Source organism: Macaca nemestrina, chromosome 2, assembly GCF_043159975.1.
Source record: "Macaca nemestrina isolate mMacNem1 chromosome 2, mMacNem.hap1, whole genome shotgun sequence".
NCBI classification, from domain to species: Eukaryota; Metazoa; Chordata; class Mammalia; order Primates; family Cercopithecidae; genus Macaca; species Macaca nemestrina.
Window position 1 is genome coordinate 565523 of NC_092126.1, and position 26354 is coordinate 591876.

The 26354-nt window shown below is 45.4% G+C and overlaps 1 protein-coding gene across 4 annotated transcripts in view; it reads left to right on the forward strand.

The window, feature by feature from the left end:
- Window positions 1-26354, forward strand: part of LOC105470756 (IQ motif containing G) — a 69187-nt gene that overhangs the window by 18243 nt on the left and 24590 nt on the right. For all 4 annotated transcript variants that reach the window (XM_071090537.1, XM_071090535.1, XM_011722947.3 and 1 more), the window contains 3 exons: window positions 2882-3114; window positions 9378-9506; window positions 16866-16947. In XM_071090537.1, coding sequence (XP_070946638.1) covers window positions 2882-3114; window positions 9378-9506; window positions 16866-16947 — 444 coding nt within the window. The remainder of the gene's footprint in view (window positions 1-2881; window positions 3115-9377; window positions 9507-16865; window positions 16948-26354) is intronic.

Here is a 26354-nt window from a genome sequence, read left to right on the forward strand (position 1 = left end):
TTGGGAGGCCAAGGTGGGAGAAATGCTTGAGGCCAGGAGTTTGAGACCAGTCTGGGCAGCAGAGAAGACCCCATCTCTACCAAGAAAATACAAAAATTAGCCAGGCATGGTGGCTACACCTGTATTCCCAGCTACTCAGGAGGCTGATATGGGACGGTCATTGGAGCCCATGAGACTGAGGCTGCAGTAAGCCAAGGTCATATCACTGCATGCCAACCTGGGTGACAGAGTGAGACCTTGTTGAAAGAGAAAGAAGGAAGGAAGGAGGGAAGGAAGGAAGGAAGGAAGGAAGGAGAGTAAAGGGTATGTAAGGAAGGAGAAGGGATCGGAAGGAAGGAAGGAGGGAGGAAGGGAAGGAAGGAGGGAGGGAGAAAGGGAAGGAAGGAAGGAAGGAAGGAAGGAAGGAAGGAAGGAAGGAAGGAAGGAGAGAAAAGGGTATGTAAGGAAGGAGAAGGGATCGGAAGGAAGGAAGGAGGGAGGAAGGGAAGGAAGGAGGGAGGGAGAAAGGGAAGGAAGGAAGGAAGGAAGGAAGGAAGGAAGGAAGGAAGGAAGGAAGGAAGGAAGGAAGGAAGGAAGGAAGGACAAACAAATGGGAAGACATTCAGTTAACAAATGAAGTCTTTTCAATGCTACCTGCTGTCAGCCTAACTTGCCATCATGGAATCTCAAGAATGAAAACGCTGAATTAATCGACAGTATTCAGCAGCAGTCACTTCTCCAGTAAATAAAAGAATGAAACTTTTGCACTGCTTTTTTCTGGTTTATTATAGTGACCTTTTACCCACAGAATTTTCTGACTCAACAGAAACCCCCCTTGGGATTTTGCTGTAGTGTAAATAGTAATATTTAGTATGTATAATTATGGTAACTTTACCATAATCATGTTGATTAATAGCAATTTAAAAGCCCATTTCTCAATATGTTAGTTTCATATCTTTTAAAAATTGTGAATCTCTTAAAATATTTTTTGGTTTTTATTTCATGGTACTATAGTTGTTCTGACTCATGCATTTGAGGATGCTGCTGCCCCGTAGGGCCTAGGCTATATATTTTTAAATGTTAGTATGTATATAGATGTTTTCTTTCCCAAAGGCTTGACATCCTTTAGCCTCTTAACAACCTTGAAAGGAAAGGTTAGCATTATCCCTCTCTTAAAGCCGTTTTTACAGCTAAGGCCATCTCCAGGTACATTTTCCTGTATTAGAATTATGAAATGAAAGGATGAAACATATATTAATTACCTGGTTCTACCATAAATGAGAGTGATTTGACCAAAGTTTGGAAAGAACTTTCTTGCAGGGAATACTGTTTTTCTTCTCTTTTTCTTTACAGTAAAAAACCCTGTCTTGTACTTAGTGTGTGCAATATAAAATATATAAATTATATATATATAAATTTTTAGAGGCCAGGCATGGTGGCTCACGCCTGTAATCTCAGCGCTTTGGGAGGCCGAGGCAGGTGGATCACCTGAGGTCAGGAGTTTGAGACCAGCCTGGCCAAAATGGCAAAACCCCGTCTCTACTAAAAATACAAAAAAATTAGCTGTGCATGATGGTGCTCGCCTGTAATCCCAGCTACTCAGGAGGCTGAGGCAGGAGAATTGCTTGAACCCGGGAGGCAGAGGTTACAGTGAGTGGAGATTGTGCCACTGTAATCCAGCCTGAGCAACAGAGTGAGACTCCATCTCAAAAAAAAATTTTTTTTAGTGAGTCAACTAGAACACTTAGCTCATTTCTTTAATTTTATTCTAAAAATTCACATTTTTTTCTAGTAATAGGTAAGTCAGGCCATGTGACACATTTGCGTCCTTTTCCAGATGTCCAAGTATAAAGGTAGAGGAATAGTGGTTAGGGAACTCAGAAAATGGGACATCCCAGAGGTCACAGTGAGACGAGATCGTGCCACTGCGCTCCAGCCTGGGCGACAGCGAGACTCCGTCCCAAAAGAAAAAAGAAAAAAGACAGTGGGGCCTCCTAGACCTTACATTTTCCCCTTATTGCCTTAGACAGAATCTAAAATAATAACCGTTTATTTTACCAGCGGGAAATGGGGACACAGAGATGTTAAATAGTTGCCCAAGGTCAATACAGTTGAGAGATGGAGCTGGACTCAAACACGGTTTCAGAATCCACATGTGTAGTCACTGCATTGTGTGGCCTCTCAGTGGCTCAAGCGTTTAGCCACAGTTTAATTTACACGGGCATCATCAACTGAAAGGCATATGCTGTTCCTGTGGTCCCTTAATATTCAAGTTTGGGTCTGAAAAAGAAATGATTTTGGCTTTTCCCTCCACGATCCTCAAAATCTACACCATGCCACTAAATGTACTATCAACCTCTGCTTTTAGTGTGATTCTCCTTTTTTAATTTATTTTTCATGTTCATATGTTCAATGAGCATTTGCGTCTCTGCGATATGCTAGTCATTGTTCTAAGCAATGGGACTGTAAAGATGGCCACATTTATTGAATATCCAATCTTGTTCCAAAAATAACTTGAGACTAGTCTTCAAAAAAAGTTTTTTTGAAGGGGAACCAAGATCGCTAAGACACTGTCCCCTCCCTCCTAGAAACCACGACCTGATGGAGATACTTTATAAAAAATTACAATATGAGAAATGCCTGCTAACAGAGATATTTCACAAAGAACTTTACTTTTGAGCAGAGTGTAGCAGGTGGTAAGTTGGGGAATGACAGAGAGGGGGAATGTTGTGTGAAGTTAGCAGCAGGGCATGGTTTGGTGTGGCTGAAGAAAGGGGCACATTTTCTTGGAGGATAGGGTAGAAGTCAGAGACGATAACATTGAAAAATGTAGACAAAGGCCTCTTTCTTGTGGTTGTCTCTTTAACAAAATTATTTCTAATACTGTTTATTGTTTTAAAAGAAAAGCAGAGAAATGAATCTAGAAGGAAAGAATCTAGACAAACTTCCAGTGGCTTCAACAGTTACAAAAACACCCAGTCCGTTAATAACCAAGGAAAGACCCAGCTTGCCAGAAATCAGACAAGGAGGCCAGTTCGCTGTGGAGTTTTGCAAGACTCAGGATCTTCTCTTCAAAAAACCTGCAAGGCAGACCATCATGACTACGGAGACACTGAAGAAAATTCAGATTGATAGGTAAGGAGGGAAGACATTTGGCAGTGGACTTACGTATTTATACATAGATGAGAGAATGGGTGCCCGGGTGGCTGACTGCTCTCTTCTATGGGTTAGTCATTACTGTGTATGCAAAATGACTGCTGAGAATAAAATTAGCTCAAGACTGCCTAGAGGCAGGGTGATATGAATAGAAAGCAAGGCGGCTATATGATATTGCATAAGTTATTAAGTCTTTTCTTTTTTGTTTCTTTTTTTTTTTTTTTTTTTTGAGACGGAGTTTCGCTCTTGTCGCCCAGCTGGAGTGCAGTGGTGTGATCTCGGCTCAGTGCAGCCTCCACCTCCCGGGTTCAAGCAATTCTCCTGCCTCAGCCTCCTGAAGAGCTGGGATTACAGGTGCATGCCACCACGCCCGGCTAATTTTTGTATTATTTAGCAAAACCCCAGGTTTCACCATGTTACCCAGGCTACTCTTGAACTCCTGACCTCAGGTGATCCACCTGCCTCTGCCTCCCAAAGTGCTGGGATTACAGGCGTGAGACACTGTGCCCGGCCGTTTGTCTTTGTTTCCAATTTTTATTTTATTTATTTTTAAAATCTTTTTCTTTTTTTTTTTTCCTTCAGACGTATACCTGCAGACGGTTTATTTTTTAGAGACGAGGTCACTCTGTAGCCCAGGCTGGAAGCCAGTGGCTACTGACAGAGATATCATACAGCATGCCGCCCTCAAGCGTCTGGCTTCCAGTGATCCTCTCACAGGGCTGGGACGACAGGCGCGCTGGCTGTTTTCAATTACTAAAAAATGCAGAGAATGGGCCAGGCGCCAGGGCTCACACCTGTAATCCTAGCACTTTGGGAGGCCGAGGTGGGCAGATCACGAGGTCAGGAGTTCAAGACCAACCTGGCCAACAAGGTGAAACCCAGTCTCTACTAAAAATACAAAAATTAACCAGATGTGGTGGTGCATGCCTGTAATCCCAGCTACTCAGGAGGCTGAGGTAGGAGAAGTGCTTGAACCTGGGAGGCGGAGATTACAGTGAGCCGAGATGGCACCACTGCACTCCAGCCAGGGCAACAGAGCAAGACTCCGTCTCGAAAAAAAAAAGTGACAATGATAGCAACCTTGCAACATTAGTGTAAGGGTTAGAAATAAGGCTTTAGCCTAGTGCCTGGCACAAATTGGTAGCTATTGTGATGCTTTATCCATTAATAGCTACTTTATTATTTATTTATTATTTATTATTATTTATCTTTATTATTTATGTGATGCTTTATCCATTAATAGCTATTTCTTATTATTCTATATAGCCAAATTCCAAACTGTGTTTTAATCCTGAGGTTTCTTAAAGGCAGTCTAAATTCCCATTGTCTCATAATTTTTTATCGTTTGCTGCCTCAGTGACAAAGAAGCCTGTTAAGAGGGTGTAACATTATGTTGAGAACTTTTGGTAAATGAGAGTTTACTGCAATTACCCAGGGCCACTAGCTGTATCCAGTCTGAAGTCTGTTTTTGAAAAGTTTTACTGGAATATGGCATTGCCCATTTGTTTATACGTTGTCTGTGACTGCTTTCATGCTACAGTGCAGAGCTGAGTCATTGCCAAAGAGAACTTATGCCCTGCAAAGCCAGATGTTTACTATTTGTCCCTTTACAGAAAAAGTTTGCTGACCTCGGTATTAGACCCTAACCAAGGGTAAGATCTCTCTAAAGTCAATCTGGCCCAGATCTGCATCAGACAGAAAGGCATCCTGCTTATAAATTGCCCGGTTCATGTCCTTTTCATTCTCAGTGTGTGGCTCATATCTTTTCCTGAAAAACCCAAAATACCAGTCGCAATTATTTGTAGGGGATTAGTTTTAGATTTATATTCCATATGAAACCCAGGGTATACTCACAAAATGTACATCTCCACCAGTTATCCAGAATCAAAGTGGAAATCAAAATATCAAAGACATAAAAACTACAACAGGCCAGGCGTGGCGGCTCAGGCCTGTGATCCTAACATTGGGAGGCCAAGGTGGGAGTAAGGAAGGAGACCACTACTACTCCTGCTGCCCTCCTCCCCCCACCGTGCCTAGTTCACGAGACAGGAGGAGAGAAAAAGCAAAAAGCTAGAAAGAAACAAAAGTAAGATAAAAAGCCAGACAACCTTGGCACCACCACCCGAACTTGGAGTTTAAAAAAGTAATAATAATAACATCAACCCCTGACCTAAACTACTTGTGTTGTCTGTAAATTCCAGACACTGTATGAAAACAGCATTGTAAAACTTTCTGTTCTGTTAGCTGATGCATGTAGCCCCCAGTCATGTTTCCCACTTTTGCTCGATTTATCACGACCCTTTCATGTGGACCCCTTAAAGTTGTAAGTCTTTAAAAAGGCCAAGAATTTCTTTTTCGAGGAGCTCATCTCTTAAGACACGAGTCTGCTGATGCTCCCAGCCGAATAAAAAACCTCTTCCTTCTTTAATCCGGTGCCTGAGGAGTTTTGTCTGTGGCTCGTCCCACTACAGGAGAATTGCGTGATCCCAGGAGTTTGAAACCAGCCTGGGTAACATATGAAATCTCATCTCTACTAAAAATCAAAAAAATTAGCTGGGCGTGGTGGTGCGCACCTGTGGTCCCAGCTACTCTGGAGGCTGAGGTGGGAGGATCACACGAGCCTGGGAAATTGAGGCTGCAGTGAGCCGTGATTGTGCCACTGCACTCCAGCAGGGGTGACAGTGAGGCCCCATCTCAAAAAAAAAAAAACTGAAAAAGCAAAACAACAACAACAAAAAAACTACAACACTTTATGAATTTAAAATGGGAATTTGTAGGAAGTTTGTGTATGCTTTCCTTGCTCTACTCATCTTTATGTATTATTGTCTTATTGCATTGAATTAATAATTACTTTATCGTAACATACTACTGTCAAAAGACAAAATTGCAACAAATCTAAATATCTTGATTGGCTTTTATTCGCAATTCTAAATCAGGCAACACCTCATTCTATGAAGTAGAAGTACTGTTCTGATGACCTGGGCAGAGGAGGTTGGCTTTACAGGCAGAAAAGGGCTGAAGAAAGCAGAAACAGAGAACATAACGTGAATGGTCTTGTCGAAGTTACTTTCCTGGCTGCAGGTGGTGGCTCACACCTGTGATCCCAGCACTTTGCGAGGCTGAAGTGGGAGGAGCGCTTGAAGCTAGGAGTTCAAGACCAGTCTGGGCAACATAGCGATACCTCATCTCCACAGAAATGAAAAAAATTAGCTGGGCACGGTGGCGTGCTTTAGTCTTAGCTACTCAGGAGGCTGAGGCGGGGGAGGACCACTCAAGCCCGGGAGGTAGAAGTTACAGTGAGTTATGATCATGCCACTGCATTCCAGCCTGAGTGACAGGGTGAGACCCTGTCTCTAATTAATTAATTAACAATTTAAAATAACCACAAAGTTACTTTTCTTTTTTTTTGGAGACAGTCTCATTCTGTTGCCCAGACTGGAGTGCAGTGGCACGATCCCAGCTCACTACAACCTCCGCCTCCTGGATCCAAGTGATTCTCCTGCCTCAGCCTCCCAAGTAGGTGGGATTACAGGCACGTCCACCAGGCCCAGCTAATTTTGTATTTTTAGTAGAGACGGGGTTTCACCATGTTGGCCAGGCTGGTCTCCAACTCCCGACCTCAGGTGATCCGCCCGCCTCAGTCTCCCAAAGTGCTGGGATCACAAGCGTGAGCCACTGCGCCCGGCCACAAAATTAGTTTTCTTGGAAAGATTAAAGCAGAGGGGACTTCCTTACCATGCCAGCTGAAACTGGCTATTCTCTCTCTCCTTCTCCCTTGAGTTCTTTGTTAAGGAAAATAGTAACTATAATTATTGCCAACTATGTCAAATCATTGAAGAGCAGTTTTAAATTTTTATTTTATTATTATTATCATTATTTTGAGACAGGGTCTCACTCTGTCACCCAGGCAGGAGTGCAGTGGCACAAACGTGACTCACTGCAGCCTCGAACCACCCTCCTACCTCAGCCTCCTGAGTAGCAGGAACTATAGGCACGTGCCACCATGACCAGCCTTTTTTTTTTTTTTTTTCTTTTTTAATTTTTGTGAGATGGGCGGGGGGGTCTCACGATGTTGCCCAGACTGGTCTTGAACTCCTGGACTCAAGTGATCCTCCTGCCTCGGCCCCTCAAAGTGCTGGAATTACAGGTGTGAGCCCTCGTGCCCGGCCTAAACAGCAGTTTTTTTAACGCTCCACTTAGGAGAGTATCATGAAGAACAGCGACTAGGCGTTAGGAAACCTGGATTATATATTGCCAGCTCTTTCTCAAACTAGTTATGTGACCACGGGCAAGTCACTTAACTTTCCTGAACCTGGTTTACTCATCTCGAAAATGTGAACATTTGGCTGGGTGTGATGGCTAACGCCTGTAATCTTAGCACTTTGGGAGGCTGAGGTGGGCAGATCACTTGAGGTCTGGAGTTTCAGACCAGCCTGTCCAACATGGTGAAACCCTGTCTCTAATAAAAATACAAAAATTAGCCGTGCGTGGTGGCACGTGCCTGTAGTCCCAGCTACTCGGGAGGCTAAGGCAGGAGAATGGTGTGAACCTGGGAGGTGGAGGTTGCGGTGAGCTGAGATCGCGCCACTGTACTCCAGCCTGGGCGACAGAGCGAGACTCCATCTCAAAAAAAAAAGAAAGAAAGACCCAGAAGGAACATCATAATGAAATTGGAATTATCCCAGGAATGCAAAAATAGTTTAGCATCAGAAAATGTAAAAAAATAAATAAAAAGAAAGATCAATAGATGCAGAAAAGACATTTGGCAAAATTCAGCATGTATTCATCATTTAAAAACCAATACCAAAAACCTCTTAGCAAACTAGAAATTAAAGAAAACTTTTTTTTTTTTAGCCGAGTGACGTAGCCCACACTTGTAATCCCAGCTACTCAGGAGGCTAAGGCGGGAGAGTCATTGAACCCAGGAGGCAGAGGTTGCAGTGAGCCGAGATAGAGCCACGGCACTCCAGCGTGGGTAACAGAGCGAGTCTCCATCTCAAAAAAAATAAAAATAAAAATAAAAACATGTAAAACTACATGTATTACTTAAATAAAACACACAAACACATAATAAAAGTATCACAACATGCCAGAGAATAATAATCACCAAATTCAGAAGAGTGTTTATCTTTGGGGAAGATTGAGGAGACTGGGACTAGAGACTTCAGATATATCTGACATACGTAACCTTTAAAAAAACCCAAGTCTCTACCATGGTAAAATATTTAAATTTGGTGTTACATACATAAATATTCATTATTTTATTCATTATACTTTCTAAATTTTTGAAATATTTCATAATTTTGAAAAAGTTAAATCATTAAAACAAATTTTTTTTAAAAACCTAATCAAACTTTTGCATTTTTTCTTTTTTTTTGAGACAGAGTCTGGCTCTGTCACCCAGGCTGGAGTGCAGTGGCGTGATCTCAGCTCACTATAACCTCTGCCTCCTGCATTCAAGTGATTCTCCTGCCTCAGCCTCTCAAGTAGCTGGGATTACAGGTGCCCACCACCACACCTGGCTAATTTTTGTATTTTTAGTAGAGAAGGGATTTCACCATGTTGGCCAGGCTGGTCTCGAACGCCTGACCTCAGGTGATCCACCCACCTCAGCCTCCTGAAGTGCTGGGATTACAGGCGTGAGCCACCGCACCTGGCCTGGGTCTTAACTTGTGTGACTTCTGTAGCCCTTTGTGAATGTAGGAAAATGCATATTTTTTATATGTATGTCAATACATATATATAAATATAATATGTATATATATTTTGAGACCAGGTCTTGCTATGTAGTCCCAGCTGATCTCAAACTCCTGGGCTCAAGCAATTCTTCCACCTCAGCCTCCCAAGTAGCTGGAATTAGGGCGCATGCCACTGCACCTGGCCTGAAAATATGATTTATTTATTAATTTATTGAGATGGAGTCTCGCTCTGTTGCCAGGCTGGAGTGCAGTGGTGATCTTGGCTCACTGCAACCTCTAACTCCCAGGTTCCAGTGATTCTCCTGCCTCAGCCTCCTGAGTAGCTGGGATTACAGATGCGTGCCACCACGCCCGGCTAATCTTTTTGTATTTTTAGTAGAGACGGGGTTTTACCATGTTGACCAGGATGGTCTTGATCTCCTGACCTCGTGATCTGCCTGCCTCAGCTTCCCAAAGTGCTGGGATTACAGGCGTGAGCCACCGCGCCAGGCCGAAAACATAACTGATTAACTCATTTTTTTGTTGGTCTGTTTCTTCTTACAGGCAGTTTTTCAGCGATGTGATTGCAGATACCATTGAGGAGTTGCAAGACTCGGGTACTTACAACAGTCTCCTGCAAGCTTTGAGCAAAGAGAGGGAAAACAAAATGCATTTCTATGACGTCATTGCCAGGTCAGAGTAATGTTAGGTTTACTTGCTTTGCTGTATTTTAAAGTGCTGAAACACTCTTACTGGAAATCCTTGAATGTTAAAGCAAACCAGCCATGTACTTTCCAGGGAAGATTACTAGAAGTCAGAATTTGGGTTTTCTTCCTAGTTCTGCTGGGACAGTAAGTCAGATTTCTAGGCCTTCGTTATCTGTGTTTACAATATGTCAAGACAATTCTTCCTTTTCTAGTAATCTTTCTTAATATTGAATTCGGCTGGGCGCGGTGGCTCACACCTGTAATCCCAGCACTTTGGGAGGCTGAGGCGGGCGGATCACGAGGTCAGGAGATCGAGACCATCCTGGCCAACATGGTGAAACCCCGTTTCTACTAAAAATACAAAAAATTAGCTGGGCATGGTGGCAGACGCCTGTAGTTCCAGTTACTCAGGAGGCTGAGGCAGGAGAATGGCGTGAACCCAGGAGGTGGAGCTTGCAGTGAGGCGAGATCGCACCATTGCACTCCAGCCTGGGTGACAGAGCGAGACTCCAGTTTAAAAAAAAAAAAAAAATTTTAATTCATTGAAAATCACTGAACAATAACAAATGAATGCCAAGGACAGTTTTTCTTTTCCAGAACGTTTCAACTTATGAATTCTTTCTAGAACTGCTTTTTTTTTTTTTTTTTTTTTTGGTTTGTTTTGTTTTTTTGAGACGGAGTCTTACTCTGTCGCCCAGGTTGCAGTACAGTGGCACGGTCTCAGTTCACTGCAACCTGTTTCCCAGGTTCAAGCGATCCTCCTGCCTCAGCCTCCCAAGTAGCTGGGATTACAGGTCTGCGCCACCATGCCCAGCTAATTTTGTATTTTTAGTAGAGATAGGGTTTCACCATGTTGGCCAGGCTGGTCTCGAACTCCTGACTGCAAGTGATCCACCCACCTCGGCCTCCCAAAGTGCTAGAATTACAGGCGTGAGCCACTGCACCCGGCCTGGAACTTTCTTTGGATGTCAATCCTGTAATGATTGATCCTGAATTTTTCTTGTCCTTTTTTGCTTATTTACCATCTGCATTGTTTTTATTCCATTCTTAGAGAGATTTCCTTAACTTTGTCTTCCAACTCTTTTTGTTTTTGAGACAGAGTCTCTCTGTCACCAGGCTGGAGTGCAGTGGCACAATCTTGGCTCACTGCAACCTCCGCCTCCCAGGTTCAAGTGATTCTCCTGCCTCAGCCTCCCTAGTAGCTGGGATGATAGGCACCCATCACTGTGCCTGGCTAATTTTTGTATTTTTGGTAGAGACAGTGTTTCACTATGTTGGCCAGGATGGTCTCAATCTCTTGACCACATACATGATCCACCCACCTTGGCCTCCCAAAGTGCTGGGATTACGGGCTCTTTTTCTTTTTTCTCTTTATTTTTTTTTTGAGACAGAGTCTCGCTCTGCCGCCCAGGCTGGAGTGCAGTGGCCGGATCTCAGCTCACTGCAAGCTCCGCCTCCCGGGTTTGCGCCATTCTCCTGCCTCAGCCTCCCGAGTAGTTGGGACCACAGGCGCCCGCCATCTCGCCCGGCTAGTTTTTTGTATTTTTTAGTAGAGACGGGGTTTCACCGTGTTAGCCAGGATGGTCTCGATCTCCTGACCTCGTGATCCACCCGTCTCGGCCTCCCAAAGTGCTGGGATTACAGGCTTGAGCCACCGCGCCCGGCCGTATTTTTTAATAGAGACGGGGTTTTACCGTGTTAGCCAGGATGGTCTCGATCTCCTGACCTCGTGATCTGCCTATCTCGGCCTCCCAAAGTGCTGGGATTACGGGCTTGAGCCACCGCGCCCGGCCTCTTTTTCTTTTTTTTCTGAGACTGGGTCTTGCTCTGCCTCCCAGGCCGAAGTGCAGTGGCGCGATCACAGCTCACTGTAGCCTCAGCCTGGGTCCCAGGCCCAAGTGAGTAGCCTCCCGAGTAACCGGGACCACGGGTGTGTGCCACCATGCCTGGCTAATTGTTTTATTTTTGTAAAGTCAGAGTCTCACCGTGTTAACCAGGCTGATCTCAAAACCGTGGGCTCAAACAATCCACCCACCTCGGCCTCCCAAAGTTCTGGGATCATGCCTGTAACCCCAACCACAACTGGCCTTATCTTCCAACTCTTGTGTTTAATTTTTCAAAATGTTATGCTAACATTGATTTCTAAGAGCTCTTCCCTGAGTTTTTCATTTTTTATGGTATCCTTTTTTGTCACTCAGGCTGGAGTGCAGTGGCATGATCTTGGCTCACGGCAGCCTCGACTTCCTGGGCTCAAGCAGTCCTCCTGCCTCAGCCCCTCAAGTCGCTGGGGACGCAGGCATGACCAGCTAATTTTTTCTATTGTTTTGTAGAGATGGGGTTTTGCCAGGTTGCCCAGGCTGGTCTCGAACTCCTGAGCTCAAGTGATCTGCCTGTCTTGGCCTCCCAAAGTGCTGGGATTACAGGTGTAAGCCACCATGCCCAGCCTTCTCATATAGTTCTAAGAACATTAATTATAGTTGTCTGTCTTTGTTTTAAATTGTCTTCTGTTTCTTGTATTGTCTTTCTTCTCTCTGAGTTACTTTTTCTCCCATTTGTTTTAGTTCTGTTTTGTTTTGTTGTTTTGTTTTTGAGACAGAGTTTCACTCTTGTTGCCCATGCTAGAGTGCATGCGCCTGCCTCGGCCTCCCAAAGTGCTGGGATTACGGGTGTATGGCGCCTGCCTCGGCCTCCCAAAGTGCTGGGATTACAGGTGTATGGTGCCCACCTCGGCCTCCCAAAGTGCTGGGATTGCAGGCGTATGGCACCTGCCTTGGCCTCCCAGAGTGCTGGGATTATAGGCGTATGGTGCCTGCCTTGGCCTCCCAGAGTGCTGGGATTATAGGCGTATGGCGCCCACCTCGGCCTCCCAGAGTGCTGGGATTACAGGCGTATGGTGCCTGCCTTGGCCTCCCAGAGTGCTGGGATTATAGGCGTATGGCGCCCACCTCGGCCTCCCAGAGTGCTGGGATTACAGGCGTATGGTGCCTGCCTTGGCCTCCCAGAGTGCTGGGATTATAGGCGTATGGCGCCCGCCTCGGCCTCCCAGAGTGCTGGGATTACAGGCGTATGGTGCCCACCTCAGCCTCCCAAAGTGCTGGGATTACAGGCATATAGTGCCCGCCTTGGCCTCCCAGAGTGCTGGGATTACAGGCGTATGGTGCCCGCCTTGGCCTCCCAGAGTGCTGGGATTACAGGCGTATGGTGCCCGCCTTGGCCTCCCAGAGTGCTGGGATTACAGGCGTATGGTGCCCACCTCAGCCTCCCAAAGTGCTGAGATTACAGGCATGAGCCACCACACCCAGCCTTCTGTTTTTTTGTTTTGTTTTGTTTTTTAATTTACATCTAAATTTTTTAGAGGAAAATGTTACTCTGTCACCCAGGCTGGAGTGCGGTGGCACAATCATAGCCCACTGCAGCCTCAAACTCCTGAGCTCAAGTTATCCTTCTGCCTCAGCCTCCTGACTAGCTGGAAGACATTTGCCACTATGCCCAGCTAATTTTTTTTTTTTTTTAAGAGACGAAGTCTCACTATGTTGCCCACGCTAGTCTCCAACTCCTGGCCTTAAGTGATCCTTCCACCTTGGCCTCCCAAAGTGTTGGGCTTATAGGTGTGAGCCACCGCACCTGGCTCTAGTCTCTGCTTTTAATGTTAGGGGAATTGTGTTGGGTCATCTTTGGCCGTCCATTTGTATTTAAGAGTAAAGTGCAAAGAAGCTGATGGATGCTGTGCTTTGCGCATGTGAACAGCGCTGCACTGTAGCAAGGCTGGGCAGAAAAGAAAAGCCCATCTTATCCCTCGGGCACCATATGCCTGTAATCCCAGCACTTTGGGAGGTCCAGTCTTTGCTGGGAGGGGTGAGGGGCAGTGAAGAAGTAATGGTTACTCTCTCACTACCCGTGTGTTGAGAGCTGGACAGGGAAAGGCTGGGGAAACTCACTGTCCAGTGAGCAGAATGTTTTTCGGTCCTCCTGTTTTTAGCATGGCCCTTCATCTCCACCTCCAGCTGTGTCTGGTGTCTGTCTCCAAGTCCAAATCCTCGGTTCAACCATTCCAGGAAACCAAAACTGACCAAACACCCGTGATCTCCCGAGAGAAGGAAAGGCAGCTGCCTGGCCACAGGCCTGGGGAAGGGAATCAGGTCATCCTGCTCCTTTGCCAGACTTTCACTCACTCCCCCTGTATTTCACCCTGTGGCACGGTTGAGCCTTTGAAGATGTGTGGTGGCTTCATGTGCTGAGCTTTTCTGGGTGCCTGTAGCTTTATCCCATTTTCTTCTTCTTGGTTTCTCATTCTGTACACATTTAGATCTCATTTTTCTCTCATCTGCTTTATATCTTCTTTCATTTTTTTTTTTTTTTTTTTTTTTTTTTTTTTTTGAGACGGAGTCTCGCTCTGTCGCCCAGGCTGGAGTGCAGTGGCGCCATCTCAGTTCACTGCAAGCTCCGTCTCCCGGGTTCACGCCATTCTCCTGCCTCAGCCTCCCGAATAGCCGGAACTACAGGCGCCACCACCTCGCCCAGCTAGTTTTTTGTATTTTTTTAGTAGAGATGGGGTTTCACCGGGTTAGCCAGGATGTTCTCGATCTTCTGACGTCATGATCCGCCCACCTCAGCCTCCCAAAGTGCTGGGATTACAGGCTTGAGCCACCGCACCCGGCCTATATCTTCTTTAATTTTGCTGATGTCTGTCAGCTGCATCGTTTCTTCTCCCAATCTGTTTGTCTTTACAGGTTTACATCTTTTATTATTTCTTGCCTGTTATTTTAGTATTGTTTCAGGAGGGAACGGAGGGCTGGGTATGGTGGCTTACACCTGTAATCCCAGCACTTTGGGAAGCCGAGGTGGGCGGATCACTTGAGGTCAGGAGTTTGAGACCAGCCTGGCCAACATGGTGACACCCCACTTCTACTATAATACAAAAATTAGCCAGGCATGGTGGTGCGCACCTGTAGTCCCAGCTACTCAGGAAGCTGAGGCAGGAGAATTGCTTGAACCCTCGAGGTGGAGGTTGCAGTGAGCTGAGGTCACGCCACTGCACTCTAGGCTGGGCGACAGAACAAGACTCTGCCTCAAAAAAAAAAAAGAGGGAACAGAAATAAATGCGTGTGTTCACCTGCTAAATAAAACGAGAAAGAGCACATAGTTATGTCAAGTGAAGTTAGGGTGAAAATTATACCCATAATATAACTTAGTTTTGTAAGAGAAAACTTATAGCGTGTATTGACTGGAAGGAAATATAGTAAAATTTCAATGATAGTTAACTCCAGATAGTGGGAGTATGGGTGATTTTTATTTCTCTTTATACTTTCTTTGCATTTTCCAGATTTTCTAAAATGGGCATTTTTTTTTTTTTTAATACCTTAAGTTCTAGGGCACATGTGCACAACGTGCAGGTTTGATCCATAGGTATACCTGTGCCTTGTTGGTTTGCTGCCCCATCAACTCGTCATCTACATTAGGTATTTCTCCTAATGCTATCCCTCCCCCAGCCCCCTAACCCTCGACAGGCCCTGGTGTGTGATGTTCCCTGCCCTGTGTCCAAGTGTTCTCATTGTTCAATACCCACCTATGAGTGAGATCATGGCGGTGTTTGGTTTTCTGTCCTTGCAATAGTTTCTCAGAATGATGGTTTCCAGCTTCATCCATGTCCCTGCAGAGGACATGAACTCATCCTTTTCTATGGCTGCCTAGTATTCCATGGTGTATATGTGTAAAAATGGGTACTTTTATAATCTCATGTAAACCATATTTGTTTGTTCCAATAAACCTGTCCTTGGGATACTGAATTAATAGTAGAGGGAAAGTATTCATTCTGCAGCTTTCTTATCTATTTTTTGTGATCTACGAGTGGGAAGTACAAAATCTATAGTTTGTTTTGGCAATGACAATCTCAAGATTCTAGTTAACTCTGTGCTTTTAAAAATTCCTGTCTGGGCTCAGTGACTCACGCCTGTAATACCAGCACTTTGGAAGGCCAAGGCAGGTGGATCACCTGACGTTAGGAATTCGAGACCAGCCTGGCCAACGTGGCAAAAACTCCATCTCTAATAAAAATACAAAAATTAGCCAGTGTGGTGGCGCCTGTAATCCCAGGTACTTGGGAGGCCGAGGCAGGAGAATTGTTTAAACCCAGGAGGCAGGGGTTGCAGTGAGTCGAGATCGTGCCTCTGCACTCCAGCCTGGAGAACGGAGTGAGACTCTGTCTCAAAAAAAGAAAAATAAATACAAAAAATAAAAATTCTTGAGTAAAAATCTTTACCTAGCTGCAGTTTAGTGAGAAGTCTTTTTTGTTGTTTTGTTTTGTTTATTTTGGTATTGTTTTGCTATTTTTTGTTTGTTTTAAACCTAAATGATGGGATTGCTGGAGAGAAGCAGAAGGCTGTTTCTCAGAACAGATTGAGAAACAGTCAAATAAAGTAGCTAAGTTCAGAGGCTCTGATGTCAGACAGTCCTGAGTTTGATCCCCTTTCTGCCATTTACTGTTTGTGTGACCATGGCAAGCGTGTTAGTCCAGGTCTTCTGAGAAATGGTTGCCAAGATGGAATTATTCACGCAAAGATTTTATCAGGGGAAAGATCTGCGTGAGAGAAAATGGGGAGGGAACCCTCAGAACCAGTGCAAGGCCGACCCCCAGTGAAGGAGAGGCTAGAAGACACGGCTGTGTTTGGTAAGGTCATCAGGAGTCCTTGAGCCAAAGTCAACCATCAGAGATGCCCTGGCTCCCCAGGAAAGGCCCGTCCCCTGCGATTCCTGCCACACTTAATAATGGGATGGGAGCAGTCTGTGGGCAGTGTGGCCTCGGCACACACAGAAGGTGTCAGAGCCTGGAAGCCGGGACCCTTGCTGATTTACGCCCCCTGTAGGTGGAGATCGGTGAGGCACATTCTCACATCCAGCACATCAGCTTTCCTTAGCTGTCCACACCGCGTTTTCTCGTCGGTAAAATAGGAATCGGGCTGTTGTGAGGGCAAGAGTGTGTAATTAAAGTGTCCAAAGTAGAAAGGATTCTTCTTTCTCCTCTTGCTGTCTTTCTCTTCTTCACTTTTTCTCAGCAGCAACTATTTTAGATTCAACACTGATAAGCCAGAAAATCTTCCTCCAATCTATTAAAACAAATCTGTCTTTTAAAACGTGTTACTGAACATGTGTGAGGTGGACCAGCACCATTGGCATCCCTTGGGAACTCGATAGAGATGCATGTTTCAGGGCCCCTCCCAGACTTGCTGAGTCAGAGTCTCTGGGGGTGCAGTCGAGGAATTCGGTTTTCTTACGTGCAGGTGATCCTTGTGCACGCTAAGGTTTGAGAGGCACTGCTCTAAACACAAATCATTCTTATATCTTCTAGGGAGGAAAAAGGAAGAAAACAGATAATATCACTTCAAAAACAGCTAATTAATGTCAAAAAAGAATGGCAATTTGAAGTCCAGGTAAGAATTACCTGCTTAACACCACAAGTAACTGAGCTAACACAGCTATTCAATATATGGAAGCCATCTTAAGCAGAGAAGAGTTACGCATAAAAGATCGTTGTTTCTTCTGGTGTTCCTTTACTATTGAAAATATAGCCGGGCGCGGTGGCTCACGCCTGTAGTCCCAGCACTTTAGGAGGCTGAGGCGGGTGGATCTCCTGAGGTCAGGAGTTTGAGACCAGCCTGGCCAACATGGTGAAACTCCATCTCTACTAAAAATACAAAAATTAGCCGGGTGTGGTGGCACGCACCTGTAATCCCAGCTACTTGGGAAGCTGAGGCAGGAGAATCACTTGAACCCTGGAGGTTTCAGTGAGCCGAGATTGCGCCACTGCACTCCAGCCTGGGCAACAGAACAAGATTCCGTCTCAGAAAAAAAAAAAAAAAAAAAAACAGAAAATATAAAGAGAGCAACTAGAGAGCTGGCCTGGGTTGTACAGGTGTGTCTGGAGTATAGAGCCCTAGGAGACCCCATCCCCCTGGAGCTCTTAGTTCTCATCCTCGTATCCCACCCCACAAACACCCCCACACTCCCCCACAGGGGGCCTCGCCTCAGACGGTCTCTTGTATTCTCGCATCCCAGATGGAAAAGTACGTTCCTGAAGAAGACATTAAGCACGTTATGAACCTTCTTATACGTGGTGGTTGGGCTTTATCATGTTATTTATATTGTATTTTGAGGATAAAGTGGATTTGCGAGCTTTTGTGGTCATTAGGACCTAACCTCATATCTAGTTTACTTTTATAAGAAAATGCATCCCGAGTTTTAAGGAATGGACTTGCAAAACAAAGTTGGGGCTATAACCTAAGCAGTTAGAAACAAGTCATATTAGGATGACTGATAACTTTTCTATGAGCAGTTTAGAAAGTTACAGAGGATGGCCCGGCACGGTGGCTCACGCCTGTAATCCCAGCACTTTGGGAAGCCAAGACAGGTGGATCACGAAGTCAAGAGATGGAGACCATCCTGGCCAACATGGTGAAACCCCGTCTCCACTAAAAATACAAAAATTAGCTGGGTGTGGTGGCGGGTGCCTATAGTCCCAGCTACTCAGAAGGCTGAGGCAGGAAAGTTGCTTGAACCCGGGAGGCTAAGGTTGCAGTGAGCTGAGATCGCGCCACTGCACTCCAGCCTGGGTGACAGTGTGAGACTCCATCTCAAAAAAAAAAAAAAGAAAAAAAGAAAAAGAAAAAAGAAGGTTACAGAGGATGGCCTGTTATCAGCTTTTCATTGACTAGCTGTTTGGAGAAGTTTATGCTTCACAGAAGGGAATTTTCATTATTCCCTACATAGATGTTGGAAAACTATTTTATTTATATTTTTTATTTTTATTTTTATTTTTTGATGGAGATGGAGTCTCACCCTGTCCACTCCATCACCCAGACTGGAGTGCGGTGGCGCGATCTCGGCTCACTGCAACCTCTGCCTCCTGGGTTTAAACAATTCTCCCACCCCAGCCTCCCGAGGAGCTGGGACTACAGGCGTGCACCACTGTGCCCACCTAATTTTTAAAATATTTTTGGTAGAGACAGGGTTTCGCCATCCAGGCTGGTCTCAAACTCCTGACCTCAGGTGATCTGCCCACATCAGCCTCCCAAACTGTTGAGATGACAGGCATGAGCCACCATAGCCAGCCTACGTATTTATTTTAGACACAGGATCTCACGCCGTCACTCAGGCTGGAGTGCAATGGCACAATTATAGCTCATTGCAATCCTGGGCTCAAGCGATTCTCGCACCTCAGTCTCCCGAGTAGCTGGGACTGCAGGGCACTCCACCACACCAGGCTGCGGTTTCATTGTTTGTAGAGGTGGGCGGAGGTGGGGTCTTGCTTTGTTGCCCAGGCTGGTCTCCGTCTCCGGGCCTCAGGTGTTTCTCCCTCCTTGGCCTCTCAAAGCACTGGGATTACAGGCATGAGCTGCCATGCCCAGCTGAGAGAATATTTTTATTTTATTTTATTTTTACTGATTTTTGTTTTGTTTTGTTTTTGAGACACGGTGTTACTTTGTCACCTAGGCTGGAGTGCAGTGGAGTGATCTCAGCTCACTGCAACCTCCACCCCCCAGGCTCAAATGATTCTTCTGCCTCAGCCCCCAGGTAGCTGGGACTACAGGCACCCGCCATCACACCCAGATAGTTTCTTAAATTTTCGGTGGAGACAGGGTTCCACTACGTTGTCCAGGCTGATCTTGAATTCCTGAGCTCAAGTGATCTGTCCACCTTGGCCCACTGCCATAGCGCTAGGATGATAGGTGTGAACCACTGCACCGGCCTGAGAATATTGTACGTATATGTGGAATAATTGTTTTTAAGAGGTCACTAGGAGGTGGAAGGATCACTTGAGGCCTGGAGTGTGAGACCAGCTTGGGCAACATAGCAAGACTCCGTCTCTATAAATAAATAAATTATAAAAATAACCGGAAAAGTAAAAAAATTATCTGGATGTGGTAGTACACATCTGTAGTCCTAACTGCTTCGCAGGCTAAGGTGGGAGGACTGCATGAGCCTAAGAGGTCGAGGCTGCAGTCTCCCCACTGCACTGTAGCCTGGGCGACAGAGTGAGACCATCTCAAAAACAAAGTCATTAGACTTTCTTTGAAGATATTATCTTTAAGTCTTCCAAGCAAATTGCATAACACCTTCTCTTATTTTGTATTTGCCAATTACAAAGCACCTTAGGTAGCTCTAGGTCTTGATGTCATTATCCCTATTAACCCTCTGCGTGTAGCTTATATTTTTTGAAAACCACTTTTCTTCTCTGAGAAGCTGCATGGAAAACTAGTTTGCGTTTAAGTTTTCTCTGTAACGAATAGACTTTTTCAGAGGTTTCCTAGCTCTTTTCCCTGAAAAACTCTCATAATTTAAAAAGACTAATATAAATATCTTCTATTTTAAAAGTCATGAATCTTTTGAGATTATCTTATAGTAGATAAACATCTTTTACGTATGTTTTAAAATAGAAGATATCTATTTATTTATTTATTTTTATTTTTGAGACGGAGTCTGGCTCTGTCGCCCAGGCTGGAGTGCAGCAGCTCGATCTCGGCTCATTGCAACCTCTGCCTCTCAAGTTCAAGTGATTCTGCTGCTTCAGCCTCCCAAATAGCTGGGATTACAGGTGTGAGCCACCATGCCTGGTTAATTTATGTGTTTTTAGTAGAGATGGGGTTTCACATATTGGCCGGGCTGGTCTCGAACTTCTGACCTCAGGTGATCCACCCGCCTTGGCCTCCCAAAGTGCTAGGATTACAGGCGTGAGCCATCACACCCGGCCAGAAGATATTTACGTTAGTCTCCTTTTAAGCCCTCCAAAACAATGTCAGAAGAAACCTCAGATTTAGCACTTTGCCAGTTAACTCCCGTCCTGCCATGAGGACCACACCTGTTGATGGTAGAATTTTCAGCCCTTGCTCCTGAGACTTACCTCCTGAATTGTATTCTCAGCCAAAGTAAAACCAAAGCGGAATATCACTCAGATATTGGGATCATCAGCAAAAGAATAGGTTAAGAAACCAAGATTCTGCTTCATAGTGGGTCTTAAAAAACAAGAAAAGAAAGAAACCAAGACTGGAAGATCCAAGGCAAGCCTTGGAACAAAAAAGAGCTACCAAGAGGAAATCAAGTTAAATCCCTAGAGCTACTGAAAACCGGTCATCAGGTCAAGGTTGGAAAACAAGAAGATAGGAAGCATATGCACATTAGGGACCCGTGGGTCAGAAAACGATGCCAACAGTAATGGCAGGTTTCTGTATATGAAAGGGTTGGTGGTAGCTTAGATGTGTAGGATTAATTGCCTTAGATACTTGGCAGAAAGAAAGAGTCGCAAAGGAAATAAAGTTTCAGACTTCTGAACATCAATATCCAAAGCAAGATATCAATGGATCAGCATTTTCATGAAACTACTGGGAAAAAAAGGAACCAAGATTCGTATATAAAAATCTATCTTTTATATATCAGCAACAGACTTAGAATAGAAAATTGAAAATTTATATATATTATTATAATAGCATTAAAACTATCAATACCTAGCATTGAATCTAACAGCAGCAACAAAAATAATAGTAAAACACACACCACCAGGCCCAGCTAATGTCTGTGTTTTTAGTAAAGAAGGGGTTTTGCCATGTTGCCCAGGCTGGTCTCAAACTCCTGACCTCAGGTGATCCACTTGCCTCAGTCTCTGAAACTGCTGGGATTACAGGTGTGATCCTCCACACCTGGCTTTTTTTTCTTTTTTTAAATTGAGATGGGGGTCTCTCTTTGCTGCCCAGGCTGGTCTTGAACTCCTGGCCTCAAGCAGTCCTCCTACCTCAGCTTCCCAAGTAACTAGGATTATTGGAGCTCAGAATTTATTCTGAGTCTATGGGCTCGTATAGTATCAGCCAGTATTCTAAGTCATAGACAGACAAATAGAAATGTTATTTTGTTTTATGTTTTTGAGATGTGGTCTCACTCTGTCCCCCAGGCTGGAGTGCAGTGGCGCGATCTCGGCTCACTGCAACATCTGCTTCCCAGGTTCAAGTGATTCTCCTACCTCACCCTCCCAAGCAGCTGGGATTACAGGTGCACGCCACCACACCTGGATAATTTTTGTATTTTTTTTTTTAGTAGAGACGGGGTTTCACCATGTTAGCCAGGCTGGTCTCAATCTCCTGACCTCAAGTGATCCACCCGCCTCAGCCTCCCAAAGTGCTGGGATTCCAGGCGTGAGCCACCGTGCCTGGTCATAATGTTAATTTAATAGAGAACTATTTTTTTCCTGTGGCTTTGGTCTCTTTAATAGACAACATCCCCATTTTCCTTTTGCTGTCCAACCAGAGTGGCAACCTGAGGTCTGAGAAAGTGCCAACTTCCCAGACAGTAGCTTCCAAACTGCCAGGAGCCAGTACTCCGTTCTGTACTTTGTGTACAGTCATGAAAGCAGACGCTGCCATTAAAAGCCCTTGGCTCACGTTATTATGGCGGCCCTCAGAGCCTTGTAACTCGAGCTGGTAGCCTGCCTCTTCTCATTAGTAAATCATGCTTCTCTGAATTCAAATAGCAAGTCCAGAGGTCCAGATCTGAAGGCAGTTTTGGGATTTGGAAGTAAAGTTTGGTCTGCCGTGAAAACCCAAAACGGATGCATCCGTCCATGGATCTGACCATGAGGAAGGTTCCAGACACCATGGACAACTAGGATTCAAGGTTGTAGTGAAGGCAAATCTTTTCTTAGTGAAAATCTGAAAAGGAGCCTGTATCCCACTGCGTCTAGGCTGGCTCTTCTCGCACACTGGGGAGAAGGGGAAATGGAACAGCACTTCTGCTCGCTTGTTAGTGTGCCGCAATCGTGATTTTACCATCATAGCCTGTCAGGATTTTATATCTTCCTCTGTGTTTCCGCACTGTCACCTGGAGGGCCATAAAAATGTTTGTGCAAAATACCAATCCAGGAAGGAACTCAGAGTACTCAGAGGCCCATGGCAACGGCGTTAAAACCAGATGCCTTTGGCTTGGCACAGCCAATGTTGTATGTCCTTATAAACACTTACAATGGCCGGGCGCCATGGCTCACGTCTATAATCCCAGCACTTTGGAAGGCCGAGGCAGGTGGATCACCTGAGGTCGGGAGTTCGAGACCAGCCTGACCAACACGGAGAAACCTTGTCTCTACTAAAAATACAAGATTAGCCCAGCGTGGTGGCGGGTGCCTGTAATCCCAGCTACTCAGGAGGCTGAGGCAGGAGAATCGCTTGAACCTGGGAGGCTGAAGTTGCAATGAGCCAAGATCGTGCCATTGCACTCCAGCCTGGACGACAAGAGCAAAACTCCATCTTAAAAAACAAACAAACAAAAAACCACACTTACATGATGCAGTACCTTCTGTTTACCAGGGGCAGAGGCTAAAGACTTTTAACTCTATATTTCTATCTTCATATTGTTACTCTGAAGTCTTAATATTCAATCTGAGAAAGAAAAATTACCAGAACATGCTCTTGAGTTTTCAAAAGTATATTTTTGTATGTACAGACACTATTCAATAAATACCTGTCTACACTATTTAGATTCTGTGAGAAACAAAACTACAGTTATCAGTGTGGGCTGAGGTTTTCTGCAAAAGGTTTTATTTACTTGAGTGATATATAAGGTGGACCTTGAAGGAAATCTAAGGGATCATATAGGTAAAAGGATTCCAGTCGATGAAGTAAAACCATCACATTTTCGCTTTAACTCTAGTCTTCCTAAAGATTCAAACCTAGGCCGGACACAGTGGCTCATGCCTGTAATCCCAGCACACTGGGAGGCCGAGGCGGGTGGATTGTTTAAGGCCAGGAGTTTGAGACCAGCCTGGGCAACATGGCAAAACCTCATCTCTACCAAAACATAAATAGAAAAAATTAGCTGGGTCTGGTGGTGCATGCGCCTGTGGGCCCAGCTAGTCGGGAGGCTGAGGTGGGAGGCGGAGGTTGCAGTGAGCCGAGATTGCGCCATTGCACTCCAGCCTGGGCAACAGAGCGAGACCCTGTTTCCAGAAAAAAAAAAGAAAGATTCACTGACTGCCATACAATTTGGAAATAGAAGGGAGGGAAGGGGAAGAAGGAGAAGAAATGGGCGGGCACGGGGGCTCGCGCCTGGAATCCCAGCACTTTGGGAGGCCGAGGCAGGCGAATCACCTGAGGTCAGAAGTTGGAGACCAGCCTGGCCAACATGGTGAAACCCCGTCTCTGCTAAAAAGAAACACAAAAATTAGCCAGGCGTGGTGGCGCAGGCCTGTAATCCCAACTACGTGGGAGGCTGAGGCAGGGGAGTCCCTTGAACCTGGGAGGCGGAGATTGCAGTGAGCCAAGATCGCGTCACTGCACTCCAGCCTGGGCGACACAGCGAGACTCCATCTCAAAAAACAAAAAAGAAATGGGGGACGACAGGGGAGAAGGGAAGTGCATATAGAAAGAATGGAAGAAAAACAGTGAGCCAAAAGCAGACATCTCTTAAAATTCATTTCATCAACGTTTATTGAGCATGTAAGTTGTGCCAGGCACTCCAGCCTGGGCAGAATTTTACAGATGAGAAAATAGGCTTAGTGAGGTTCAGTAATTTGCCTGCAATCCTACAACTTATAAGACAATGTGAAATACTAAGACATATTTTTAAAGGGCCTATAGCGTATTCTCTGCCAGAGATGCTCAGTCTCTTCGGAATGATTCTGATCTAGTCGGAATAACTGTCATACAATTAGAATGATTCTGTAGAATTATATCACAAAGTTAGTAGACAAAATAACTTGAAGAATTCCATTCTGATTCATCTTAGGGACCTTTTTTAGACAGGGCCTCGCTCTGTTGCCCAGGCTAAAGTGCATGAGTGTGGCTCACTACAGCCTCGGCCTCGGGCTCAAGGGATTCTACCACTGCAGTCTCCCTAGGAGCTGGGACCACAGGCGTGGGCCACCAGGCCCAGCTAATTTTTTCATTTTTTTGTAGAGACAGTTTTTGCTGTGTTACCCAGGCTGGTCTTGAACTCCTGGGTTCAAGTGATCCTCCGGCCTTGGTTTCCCAAAGCACCGGAGCTATAGGCGTGAGCCACCCCACCGGGTTGGGGCCTAATGATACTTTAAGTCAAGCTTGTCCAACCTGCAGCCTGCAGGCCGCACGCGGCCCAGGATGGCTTTGACTGGGGCCCAATACAAATTCGTAAACTTTCTTAAAACATTATGAGAGATTTGTGTGTGTGTGTGTGTGTGTGTGTGTGTGTGTGTGGTTTGTTTGTTTTTTGTTTCAGCTCATCAGCTATTTTTGGTGTGTTTTGTATGTGGCCCAACACAATTCTTCTTCCAATGCGGCTCAGGGAAGTCAAAAGGTTGGACACCCCTGCCTCTGCTTGCTTTCCTTAACAGAGGATTTGTCCAATTACCACTTTGTTTTTTCTTTGAATAGTTACTTAGAATTAATTCCCTAGGTACTTGGAAGGCTGAAGAGGGGATTGCTTGAGTCTGGGAGTTCAAGACTACAGTGAGCTGTGATGGTGACACTGCATTACAGCCTGGGGGACACAGTAGACCCTACCTTAAGAAAAAAAAAAGGAGGCTGGGTGCAGCAGTGGCTCCTGCCTGTAATCCTCGCACTTTGGGAGGCTGAGGTGGGAGGATCCTTTGAGCCCAGGGTTTCAAGGCCAGCCTGGGCAACATAGTGAGACTCTGTTTCTACAATAATAATAATAATAAGCTGAGTGTAACGTCATGCACTTGTAGTCCCAACTACTCTGTAGGCTGAGGCAGGAGGATTTCTTGAGCCTGGGAGGTCAAAGTTACAGTGAGCCATGATGATGCCACTGCACTTCAGCCTGAGTGACAGAACAAGACTGTCTCAGAAACAACAACAACAACAACAACAAAAAGTCGGGCACAGTGGCTCATGTCTGTGATCCCAGCACTTTAGGAAGCCAAGGCAGGAGGATCCCTTGAAGCCAAGAGTTTGAGACCAACCTGCGCAACAGAGTGAGACCCCCTGAGACCCCATCTCTAGAAATAGTAAAAAGTTAGCCAGGCGTAGTGACATGCGCCTGCAGTACTAGCTACTCGGGAAGATCGCTCGAGCCCAGGAAGTGGAGGTTATAGTGAGTTGTGATCAAGCCACTACACTCCAGCCTGAGTGACAGAGGGAGATCCTGTCTCTGAAAAAAAAAAAAATTGTTAATAAAAAAGAACTAATTCTACCCTACTTAATGGTTAAGATGAAAGGCGGTTGGAGGCCGGGCGCGGTGGCTCACGTTTGTAATCCAAGCACTTTGGGAGGCCGAGGCAGGTGGATCACCTGAAGTCAGGAGATCGAGACCATCCTGACCAACGTAGAGAAACCCCATCTCTACTAAAAATACAAAATTAGCCGGGCGAGGTGGCGCATGCCTGTAATCCCAGCTACTTAGAAGGTTGAGGCAGAGAATCGCTTGTATCCGGGAGGCGGAGGTTGCAGTGAGCCTAGATCACACCACTGCACTCCAGCCTGGGCAACAGAGCAAGACTCTGTCTCAAAAAAAGTAAAAAAAGAGAAGAAAGGCGGTTGATGTCTAGAGGAGGGCGGACCTCGGTTGAAGCACTTTTGCTGCTGGTTGTGTGCTTGTTTGCTGTGCTGTCAGGGCGCCTCCCTGTGGACTCACTCACACAATGATTCTTCCAAACAGTTCTTTTCAAACAAATGTTACCTCCCTGACTAAAAGCTTTCCAAGGATTCCCACTACAGTTGGAATAAAACCTGAATTTCTCAGTCAGGCCTCCGAGGTCCTGTGTGGTGCCCTTACCTACCTCCAGCCTCATCCTGTCGTCCCCTCAACCCTCACTAGGCTAGAGCCTCCGGAGTTTTCTTTCCATTCCTGGAATGTATCCAGGTCTTGA